At 45.4% G+C, this 12280-nt stretch overlaps 1 protein-coding gene across 2 annotated transcripts in view; it reads right to left on the bottom strand.

Annotated features, from left to right (window-relative positions):
* The window catches only part of LOC145353387 (phosphorylase b kinase regulatory subunit alpha, liver isoform-like), a 78649-nt gene that overhangs the window by 11968 nt on the left and 54401 nt on the right, over nt 1-12280 (bottom strand). For both annotated transcript variants that reach the window (XM_080204114.1, XM_080204115.1), the window contains exons 22-27: nt 7969-8125; nt 5843-5922; nt 4870-4948; nt 4661-4790; nt 3045-3146; nt 2080-2198 (exon numbers count right to left, since the gene is read on the bottom strand). In XM_080204114.1, coding sequence (XP_080060240.1) covers nt 2080-2198; nt 3045-3146; nt 4661-4790; nt 4870-4948; nt 5843-5922; nt 7969-8125 — 667 coding nt within the window. The remainder of the gene's footprint in view (nt 1-2079; nt 2199-3044; nt 3147-4660; nt 4791-4869; nt 4949-5842; nt 5923-7968; nt 8126-12280) is intronic.

The raw sequence follows: 12280 nt of genomic DNA, 5'->3' as shown, positions 1-12280 counted from the left end.
AGCGCAGTACAGGCCCTTCGGCCCTCGATGTTGCGCTGACCAGTGGAACCAATCTAATGACCCTCTAACCTAAACTATTCCAATGTTATCCATATGCCTATCCACTGACCATTTGAACACCCTTAAAGTTGGCGAGTCCACAACTGCTGCAGGCAGGGCATTCCACACCCTTACTACCCTCTGAGTAAAGAGCCTACCTCTGACATCTGTCCTATAATTACCACCCCTCAATTTAAAGCTATGTCCCCTTGTGTTAGCCATCACCATCCAGGAAAAAGGCTCTCACTGTCCACCCTATCTAACCCTCTGATCATCTTGTATGCCTCAATTAAGTCACCTCTTAACCTTCTTCTCTCTAACGAAAATAACCTCAAGTCCCTCAGCCTTTCCTCATAAGATCTTCCCACCATACCAGGCAACATCCTGGTCAATCTCCTCTGCACCCTTTCCAATGCCTCCACATCTTTCTTATAAGATATAAGAAATTAATAGCAGGACTCTGAACATCACTGATGTACAAATGGATTGAGTCAGTGTGTCATGTTGCAGCTTTATAAAACTTTGGTTAGGCTGTAGAGCATTAGCCTGAGCCTCTGGAATACTGGTCCAATAACACTACAACACCATAACATTCAATCAATCAATTAATATATAAACAGCTCATGATATAACATTCAAATTGTGTTTTAATCTCCATAAGACACCATTATTTTAGTTTAGAGTGCACAGGCAAAATATGTAGAATAAGAGCGCTGAAAACAAATGTTTTCATTATTTAAATGCTGCCATTCTGGTAAATCTGGCAAAAGACATTTACCAGATTTGACGATTACTCTGGAAGTGGATATCAGTCAGGAAGTGGATATCCTTCCCACACAGGAAGGAACATGTGTGTAACCATGAGATTGCTACGTGGAGCTGGTCTCAGTGACTACACACTGACAGCTCGGGGAATCTGTCACATTCACTGATTATTTCTGATTATTTCTTTCAATCTCAGTGTGGAACAGTATAAACCCTCAGTCTGAGAGTATGTACTATACCACTCAGTATATACTGTACCCCTCATTATATACTGTACTGCTGAGTATGTACTGTACCAGTCTGAGTGTACATATACTATCAGTCAGTATATACTATATCACACTGGAGTGTTGTACAAGCTGAGTTTATACCACACTGGAAGGAATGTTGCACAGTCTGAGGATTTATACTGTATCACACTGGAGTGACTACCATTGATCTGGTAGAATGCGTGCTGGATGCTAATGAACCTCCAGTGAAAATGAACTATTAGAGAAAAGAAAATATAAAAAACAGTCTTATTCATGTTTTCAAAGTGTATAAAAATCAGCTAGCTGCAACTCCAAATTGAGAAGTTGACTCTGAGCACTGTGGAATGTGAAGTGCTTCTCCCAAAGCTTTGTTCAATAAACTGCACGTTGAATCTTTAAGTCTGAGTCCAAGTGGTAATTTCCCACAACACAGCCCATGAGATAAGGGCAATCTCCTGCCCACTGCTCTGCACAGATGTATAGATACTGAGCTGAACAGGGCAAGATTTCCCTATAACCAACCCATTCTATGCCCACCACCAAACTTAGAGATAAAACTCAAAAGGAGCTGCCCACAGTATTTGACAACCACTGTTGTCATTGGAAGGCATTTAGAAGACAAAAGATTTTCTTTACTCTTTCACAGGGTGTGGGCATCGCTGGAGAGGCAAGCTTTTGATGTCTATCCTTAATTGCCCTCGAACTGAAAGTCTTGCTCAGCCATTTCGGAGGACAGTTTGGAATCAATCACGTTGTGAGGCCAGATGTAAGCCAGGACATAGACGTCCTTCCCTAAGGGGCATGAGTGAACCAGATGGGTTTTTACAACAATCAATGATAGCTTTGTGGCCACCATTACTGACATTAGTTTTATAATTGCAAATTTATCAATTGGGCTTAAATTTCGCCAGTTGTCGGGGTGGGATTTGAACCCATGTCCCAGTGACATGACACCATTTGTTCTGAAAGTCCCTGATCAGTGATGCACGGTAATAGTGAAGCATTAGGAAAGCTCTTTCTGTACCTGTTTCATTTCACTCTTCAGTTTGCTAATTCCAGTTCTCTCGGTCTTTGTTGCCCCTGCGTGGCCAAGTTCGTGGATAGAAATAACAGGACTAACGGCAGCGGAATCAATCACTTGCACTGGAATAGAGAACATGCAGTACACATGACAATTTTGGTATAGTTCAAAATAGAAAGTGCCCAAACAATAATGGTAACTTGCTTTTAAACACGTGGTGTATATGGATGTCAGTAACGTATTTGATGAGGTTTCCCATGGTGGGCTATTGCAAAAAATACGGAGGCATGGGATTGAGGGTGATTTTGAGGTTTGGATCTGAAATTGGTTAGCTGAAGGAAGACAGAGGGTGGTGGTTGATGGGAAATGTTCATCCTGGAGTTCAGTTACCAGTGGTGTACCGCAAGGACCTGTTTTGGGGCCACTGCTGTTTGTCATTTTTATAAATGATCTGGATGAAGGCATAGAAGGGTGGGTTAGTAAATTTGCGGATGACACTAAAGTCGGTGGAGTGTGGACAGTGCGGAAGGATGTTGCAGGTTACAGAGGGACATAGATAAGCTGCAGAGCTGGGCTAAGAGGTGGCAGATGGAGTTTAATGCGGAAAAATGTAAGGCGATTCACTTTAGAAGGAGTAACAGGAATACAGAGTACTGGGCTAATGGTAGGATACTTGGTAGTGTAGATGAGCAGAGAAATCTCGGTACATATGGTCTCGGAAATTCTCTGGGTTTTGTGAATGAAGGTATGTTAAGTAAAGCCTGGCTTTGGATTTCACCTTTACTCAGTGAGTAAACAGTGAACTTGAACAGAATGAAAGAATAACATGACTGGTTTAGAACTTGGACAATGTCAGAAAAGACACGGTTTGTGAAAGTCGATTTATAGCAACAGGTAATAATGTAGAAATCTTGTTTTTGCTGTATAGAATGATTTAGTTACTATTAGAAAACAACGTTAACACTGACCACTTTTTTCGACTCCAAACTCCTTGCCACTTAAGATATGATGCACAAGTTTCTTCATATCGAAGGGGCTCAGATTCATCAAATGCTCGGAAGCTTCTTCCCCTGTTTGTACAATCAGAATGTCATTTAATGGACAATAGAAACACAGACTGTTCACACAGTGGGCAGAATTTTACACTGGTTAACTGTGTGGGAGGGGGGGGTTTGACATGACTCCTCGCTCTATCCCAAAACAAAACTATACGCCACCATGAACCAGTGTTTCAGTCGAGATGCCCTCGCAAATAACATCTATGTGACACAAGAAATAAGTTAGAACATTACAGCGCAGTACAGGCCCTTCGGCCCTCGATGTTGCGCCGACCAGTGGAACCAATCTAATGACCCTCTAACCTAAACTATTCCAATGTTATCCATATGCCTATCCACTGACCATTCGAACGCTCTTAAAGTTGGCGAGTCCACAACTGCTGCAGGCAGGGCATTCCACACCCTTACTACCCTCTGAGTAAACAGCCTACCTCTGATATCTGTCCTATAATTACCACCCCTTAATTTAAATCTATGTCCCCTTGTGTTGGCCGTCACCATCCCAGGAAAAAGGCTCTCACTATCCACCCCATCTATCCCTCTGATCATCTTGTGTGCCTCAGAGTTCACTGGTAAGTTCAAAATACTAACGACTTGAGTTGCAGTAATATCTGTTTCCTGCTGAGCTGATAACGGTGTGGGATTGATCAGAGATTAAAACTGACCAACTTTGTGCGACAGGTCACAAAAAAGGGGCAAAGTGCTGACGCTTGCTGCACAGATGATTAGATCACTTCCCAGAAAAATTACAGATAAATTGGATAATAAAAAGTTAGCAGAAAGAGCAGTAACTTTATTAATTTACATAAGAACATAAGAAATAGGAGCAGGAGTAGGCCATCTAGCCCTTCGAGCCTGCCCCGCCATTCAATAAGATCATGGCTGATCTGTCGTGTCTCAGTTCCACTTTCCCGCCCTCTCCCCATAACCCTTAATCCCCTCTCTTATCAAAAACCCATCAACCCGCGTCTTAAAAATATTTAGCGAGGCAGCCTCCACCACTTCAACGGGCAGAGAATTCCAGATATTCACCACCCTTTGAGTAAAGAAGTTCCTCCTCAACTCCGTTCTAAACCGCCCCCCCTTTATCTTGAGGCTGTGCCCCCTAGTCCTACTGTCCTTTCTGAGCGGGAAGAGCCTCTCCACCTCTATCCTATCCATCCCATTCATCATCTTATACGTCTCAATGAGATCTCCCCTCATTCTTCTAAACTCTAACGAGTACAAGCCTAGTTTATTCAGCCTCTCCTCATAGCTCAACCCCCTCAACTCCGGTATCAGCCTAGTAAACCTCCTCTGCACTCCCTCCAAGGCCAAAATATCCATATTTTGGCCTTGGAGGGAGTGCAGAGGAGGTTTACTAGGCTGATACCGGAGTTGAGGGGGTTGAACTATGAGGAGAGGCTGAATAAACTAGGCTTGTACTCGTGTCACAAGTAGGTCTACATTAACACTGCAATGAAGTTACTGTGAAAATCCCCCAGTAAACCCAATCCCTGGCCACCAAATACCTTCTCCCTTCATACCTGAACAATTGAGACCATAAGCAAGCTCAGTTGCCATCACTTGAATGATGAGTCCAATTCTCAACCTGAGCATTTCTGCAAAGAGGCTGGATTCGGTCCTGATGTACATCGCAAGGTAAACCATGATCTCCTGATATCAACACAGAGAGTTCAGAAAGACAGCAGCGTAATAATTAAACAACCTCCTGATGATAAATCTGCCACCTTACCTGGGTGAGCACCGCTAAGCTAATGTCTTGTCCGCTGGCTTCATAAATAAGCTGTGCTAGTTCACTGGGCGGCAGAGGTCTGGAAAATAAATGCAATCCGTAAGGATCATCTGGGCTTTCGTAATAACCTCTTCATAGAGCAACGTTTGAAAAGTTTTGGAAAATGTCACGCTTTGACATTGGTGCAATACTCCATTAGTAAGTAAACATGTAGGGTGGAATTCTCCCATTGCCCCAGAGGTGGGTTAAAACTGAAGGGAAACCCATAGATGCCCCCCCCCGTCATCTCCATCCTTGTGCGGCGGTGATCCGGGGGTCCAGAGTTGCTGGCGGTCTTCATCCTGACCTCTGGAGGCAGCCGCAGGCGAGTCCCAGCTCCTGTACGTCACAGATGTGTTCTGGAGATTCAGTGTCATCGAGGGAAATCCGTCTTCCAGCCTCATTCCCGGAAATCCATCTTTTTTCTTCATTCAACAGCGTGGGTCAGTGATGGCACCTTTTCAATATGGCACCCAGGTATGATGGCAGGATTTGTGCCACCGTGCCCACCCTACCACAGAATATGTGCTAACCCTACCAGGTTAATTAATAAGGTCAGGGGCAGGAGGTATGATGTGGTTTCCCGCCAACCTTCACAGCAAGACCCACTCCCCGTTCCCACCCCTGCAACAGATCCTTATCCCAAATGGGAAAATTCCAACCCTAGAGACCAGAATAATAATCAGAATGGATTTCCAAAGGGAAAATCTTGCTCGACAGATTTCAGTGAATTGTTTGCAGAGGTAACAGAGAGGGTAGACAAGGGTAATCGAGTAGATATAATGTATCTAGATTTCCACAAGGTTTACAATGAGGTGTTACAACTCTCTGCATATAAATGTTTCTCCGCACATCCCCCGAGTTCTGTTTTCTCTGGGTACTGCAGATGGAAGCAGTTTCTTATTATTCCTTATATTAAGTGTCAAATACTCACGCTGTGATGGTTCGTTCCCGTGGCTCTGGGGGCAGACCAACAGTCAACTGCTTCTGATGCGACAGCAGGGCGGTACAGGCCTACACATCAAACAGAAGCACGAATCAGACAATTCCAAATGGCCGGAAGACGCATCAATATTGAAAGCCAAAGACCTAACCCAATTTCAAACAATTCTCCATACTTGCTAGACAATCCAGAAAGGATTGTAAGAAATAAGAGCAGAATTAGGCCATTGTGCCCCTCAAGGCTGCTCTCCTATTCAATACGATCATGGTTGATCTGATTGTGGTCTGACCTCCAGTTTCCTGTCTGATCCCCACAACCCTCAACCCCTCTGTCAATCAGAAATCTGTCCAACTCCGCCTTGAATATACTCAGTTGAAGTTGTACAAGACATTGGTAAGGGCACACTCGAAATACAGTTCTGATCACCCTACTATAGAAAGGATATTATTAAATTAGAAAGAGTGCAGAAAAGATTCACTTGGGTGTAATCGGGACACTATAAGTTTTAACTATAAGGTGAGGCTGGATAGACTGGGACTTTTTCTCCCTGGAGTGTAGGAGACTTAAGAACATAAGAAATAGGAGCAGGAGTAGGCCATCTAGTCCTTCGAGCCTGCCCCGCCATTCAATAAGATCATGGCTGATCTGCCGTGGCTCAGTTCCATATTCCCGCCCTCTCCCCATAACCCTTAATCCCCTCTCTTATCAAAAACCCATCAACCCGCGTCTTAAAAATATTTAGCGAGGCAGCCTCCACCACTTCAACGGGCAGAGAATTCCAGAGATTCACCACCCTTTGAGTGAAGAAGTTCCTCCTCAACTCCGTTCTAAACCGCACCCCCTTTATCTTGAGGCTGTGCCCCCTAGTCCTACTGTCCTTTCTGAGCGGGAAGAGCCTCTCCACCTCTATCCTATCCATCCCATTCATCATCTTATATGTCTCAATGAGATCTCCCCTCATTCTTCTAAACTCTAACGAGTACAAGCCTAGTTTATTCAGCCTCTCCTCATAGCTCAACCCCCTCAACTCCGGCATCAGCCTAGTAAACCTCCTCTGCACTCCCTCCAAGGCCAAAATATCTTTGCGCAGGTGCGGCGCCCAAAACTGCACACAGTACTCCAGCTGCGGCCTCACCAATGCCCTATACAGCCGCAGCAAGACCTCCCTACTTTTATATTCAATCCCCCTCGCAATGAAGGCCAGCATCCCATTCGCCTTCCTGACCACCTGCTGCACCTGCAGGCTGGGTTTTTGCGACTCATGCACAAGGACCCCGAGGCAGTGATCTTATAGAGATCTATAAAATAATGAGGGGCATTGATGAGGTAGATAGTCAATATCTTTTGCCAAAGGGAGGAGGAGTCTAAAACTGGAGAGCATAGGTTTAAGGTACAAGGGGAGAGGAGCAAAATGGTATAGAGGGGCAATTTTTTCACACAGTGGGTGGAGTGTCTGGAACGAGTTGCCAGAGGCAGTCGTAGAGGTGGATACGATTTTGTCTTTAAAATGGGTAAGAAGGGTATAGAGGCATAGGGGCCAAGTGAGGGACTAGCTTAATGGTAAAAACTGGGTGTCATGGCCAAGTTAGGCCAAAGGGCCTGTTTCCATGCTGTAAACCTCTGTGACTCAGCTTCCCCTGTTCTCTGGGGAAGAGAATCCTATGGACTAACCACCCTCTGACAAGAAAAAAATCTTCATCTCCATCTTAAATAGGAAACCCCTGAACTTTGAACTGAGACCCCTAGTTCTGGATGCCCCCACGAGGGGAAACAACCTCTCAGCATCTATCCCGTCAAGCCCCCTCAGTATCTTATGTTTTAATGAGGTCAACTCATAGCCTCAGCTCCAACTACTATTAAAAGCAAAGTGGTTTACTCAGATATCCTCACTTAATCTCTCACATAGCATATTGTGGGTGATCTTAGCCATATTTTGGGCTGTAATATATATTGTAGAGTTCAATGGCGAGTGCGTAAACTATGATAGTACTTTGCTCTGTTTGGACAGCGCTCAATCTTTAGGGATTTAAATAAGTTGCACTAATCACCCTGAGCGCTCAAAACTCAAAGGCCAGTGGTCTACACTGTGATTCACGCCAATGCTGATTTAAACATACCTCCGCAAGGTTCACAATCCTTTTTCTCAGCATGCCCGAGATGTAACGGATTAATCCCCAGTCGCGGTTCTGGCCGGCCTTGCTGTACAGCTCGGTCATCAGACTTTGCACCGTCGCACAATTCTGTCCCCCGATATTGGTGTCCCAGTCAGGGCCCCTGGGTCAGAGGGGGACACAGGGGGAAGCTTTAGTGAAAACCGTAACCACTCATTTCGACACCAAAACTCTCGTCACAGGTTTGAGAATAAATCACCACGGCACCATCAGAGTTCCTAGCCTGTGTCAAGTCTAAAACCAAACAGGGCAGTAGCGAGATGGCATTGTCATGTGACTGGCAATGCAGAGACCCAGGGTAAAGCTCTGGGGACCCAGGCTTGATCCCACCAGGCAGATGGTGGAATCTAAATTCAACAAAAATCTGGAATTAAAAGTTTAATGACGTCCATGAAACCATTGTCGATTGTTGCAAAAACCCACCCTGGTTCACTAATGTTCATTAGGAAAGGAAATCTGCCATCTTTACTTGGTGTGGCCTACATGTGACTCCAGAGGCAAAATTTTAACAAAAATCTTGTCAGAGGTGGGTAATAAATGCTGGCCTAACTTGTGACACCCACATCCCATGAACAGATTTAGAAAAAAGGTATGACGTGATTTTGGCAATCTGACTGAACAGCAGGCGGAAGAGATCGGTGGGCGGAGTGTGAAGGGTCAGGGGTCACTGTCATGGTGGCATGACAACAGTCCTGGCTCTCAGTGGTGAGGAGCCAAGGATAAGAGAGGCCTGAGGCCTACAGTGAGCATGACTGTAGACTCAGGCGGCAACAGTAATGTCATCAACACTGCACCGTGGGAGAAACTGGAGTGGGGGTGGGGTGGGGAGAAGAGGAGATTACACGTCGATTGAAAATGAATTCTGCGAAATCCTATGCAAAGTTTAGAGGGGTGTGTTTGGATCAGGGATTGACGGAGTTGGGAAGTTACACAAACACCAAGTGAGACGAACCACTGATGTGAAGCCTGGGGCTTAGCCTGTGGAAAGAATACCTTTTGTTCTAAGGAAAAGTTGAGGCAAAGATCAAGGATCTGATGGGCTAAGACGTCATGGAGACAGTTGATGGACCTGCACTGTGGGTGAGCCCGGGTGTGGTCACGCCTGAACCAAATGGTGCGGTCAGACTCCATGTCAATAGGTGACAGGCGTTAGTGAGAGAACATCGCCAGCGTGGACGAAATCTTTCAAGAAACGTCAACAAGCCAGGCATTTTTCCAAATCAGACTGGAAGGGGCACCACCACCAGCTGAAGCCTCACCCTGTTTTCGAGGAAGCTGGCAATGATCGTCACTCATTTATGGACTGAAACCAGAGATTGCTATTGGGCATCAATGTGATACCGGAGATTTCCTAACACAAAATCCACATGGTGATGCAAGGGATTCCAGGAATGGCCAATATCTCAGAAGACATTAATCGTGGAGCCAATTGAGAGGAACATAATGAGATGGCTGAGATTAGTATTGGCTGATTGCAGTCAATAGGACTTAAGAGCAAATGGAGAGCATAGAACATAGAAACCCTACAGTGCAGAAAGAGGCCCTTCGGCCCATCGAGTCTGCATCGACTACAATCCCACCCAGGCCCTATCCCCATTTACCCTAGACATTTACCCACTAATCTACACATCCCAGGACACTAAGGGACAATTTTAGCACGGCCAATCAACCTAACCTGCACATCTTTGGACTGTGGGGAGGAAACCGGAGTACCCGGAGGAAACCCACGCAGACACGAGGAGAATGTGCAAGCTCCACACAGAAGTGCTTGCTGGGAGCGACAGCGCCAATGTTCACGGGACACAAACTCGGGAGCGCTGGAATCAAGCCAGCTGAAAACACGAGAGAGGGACGTGAGCCACAAACTCCCAGCTAAGTGAGAAGGTTTGCGGGATTTGTGAACTATTATGTAAGGCGTATCCCAGCCTTCAACATCCCTGAATGATCCACTCAGGAAACTGGCTGGAAAGAACGAACGGTTCCAATGTGACGAACAGAAAGCCGCCTTCAGAGCTTTGAGGGACAGCTTAGACATCACTCGAGCCCTGGGATCCCACGATCCAGGAGCACCAACAGAGATCGCAGCAGATACTGGACCAGGAGGATTAGCAGCAGTGTTCATGTAAGGATATGCTGAAGGCCAGAGAATCATTGCTGACATGAGCAGATTTCCGACAGATGTGGATAGGAGATGTTCTCAGATGGAGAAAAAGGATTGGTGTGTACATTTGAAAGATTCCATGCACATTTGTTTATCATTGAGTTTGAATTAGCCACGGATCATAAACCGCTTGCGATGATTCATTCTCCCAGTCACTATTTCCCTGCTCCTCAGTGGCAGACAGGGCTAGAGGGATCTCCTACCTGCGAGTGGTAATTTGGTTTGAAGTTATAGACTCCAAAGGGACACTGACAGATTGTTTCTCACAATGTTATTTTCCATTACCGCAGACAAGACGCTTGTGAAAGACACGTGAGCAACGGCAGTTTCTGATGTGACACCACTGAGAAATAGCTAGAATAATCTCAAACAGCAAACAAATGGGCGAGGTATGGGAGCTTTAGAGGATTGGCCAATATAAATCGGTGCTGAGGACAATGTAATCCAAACAAATCCCAGCTCACTTTGACACGCAACCCAGGATTTGCTTAGTTCAGTTCTCCGTCATGCGGCTCGGATTTCCACTGTATATAAACCAGGGCAGGGTTGATTTTAAAAAAAATCCTTCAATTTTAACTTGGCAATGGAGAATAGCTCCATCATCTTTCCATCCGTAGCTGAAATATAGAAATATCTTTTATACTAACAGTGCAAATAGCCTCCTCTATTGCTGCTTCAATCTGATTTTCACTTTTAAAGGTTTAGGTAGAATGGAACAAAAAGCGCAGCGAGAATCTGCATCAATTTATTTAAATGTAACATTTTATTTGAAAGTTTTAATAAATGATGGCGGGTGGCTGAGATCAGAAAGAAGCCTGAAGCATTTCCTGGCGCAGGCAAGCGGATTCATATCAACGTAGCTACCTCTTACTGTGACAAATGGTGCAAATGTTATCGGATCCATGTTGCTCTCACCTGAATCCGAAGCTCGTGGGTTGAAGCCCCGATCCACAGACTGGAGCATACACTCATCCAAAACCCATCAGAACATAGAACATAGAACGTTACAGCGCAGAACAGGCCCTTCGGCCCACGATGTTGCGCCGACCAGTTAAAAAGCAATGACCCTCTAACCTAAACCAAACCCTTATCATCCATAAACCTATCCATGGATCTCTTAAACGCCCCCAAACTAGGCGCATTTACAACTGCAGCAGGCAGGGCATTCCAATCCCTCACCACCCTCTGGGTAAAGAACCTACCCCTGACATCCGTCCTATAACTACCACCCCTTAATTTAAAGCTATGCCCCCTCGTGCTAGCTTTCTCCATCCGAGGAAAAAGGCTATCACTGTCCACCCTATCTAAACCTCTAATCATCTTATATGTTTCAAAAAGGTCCCCTCGTAGCCGCCTTCTTTCTAACGAAAACAACCTCAAATCCCTCAGTCTCTCCTCATAGGACCTCCCCTCCATACCAGGCAACATCCTGGTAAACCTCCTCTGCACCCTCTCCAAAGCCTCCACATCCTTCCTATAATGTGGGGACCAGAACTGCACACAATACTCCAAGTGCGGCCGCACCAGAGTTTTGTACAGTTGCAACATGACACTGCGGCTCCTAAATTCAATCCCCCTACCAATAAACGCCAAGACACCGTATGCCTTCCTAACAACCCTATCTACTTGATTCCCAACTTTCAGGGATCTATGTACACATACACCTAGATCCCTCTGTTCATCCACACTATTCAGAGTCCTACCGTTAGCCCTACACTCTACACATCTGTTATTCCTGCCAAAGTGAATTACCTCACACTTTTCCGCATTAAACTCCATCCGCCACCTCTCGGCCCAGCTCTGCAACTTAGCCAAGTCTCCCTGTAGACTAAGACACCCTTCCTCACTATCTACCACACCTCCGACTTTGGTGTCATCAGCAAATTTGCTAATCCACCCAACTATACCCTCATCCAGATCATTAATAAAAATTGCAAACAGCAGTGGCCCCAAAACAGATCCCTGAGGCACACCACTCATAACCGAACTCCATATGGTCAAATTCAACATAGTTGTAGTTGTTACAGAGATGAGAAGGTGTTGTGAGGCTTCTTACTTGTTGCAGAGAGGCAAACATTTTTATTTTTCTCGCCATTT

Source organism: Carcharhinus amblyrhynchos, chromosome 15 (genome assembly GCF_965287045.1).
Source record: "Carcharhinus amblyrhynchos chromosome 15, sCarAmb.v2.hapA, whole genome shotgun sequence".
Classification (NCBI taxonomy): domain Eukaryota; kingdom Metazoa; phylum Chordata; class Chondrichthyes; order Carcharhiniformes; family Carcharhinidae; genus Carcharhinus; species Carcharhinus amblyrhynchos.
This window is presented reverse-complemented; position numbering and strand designations above follow the sequence as displayed.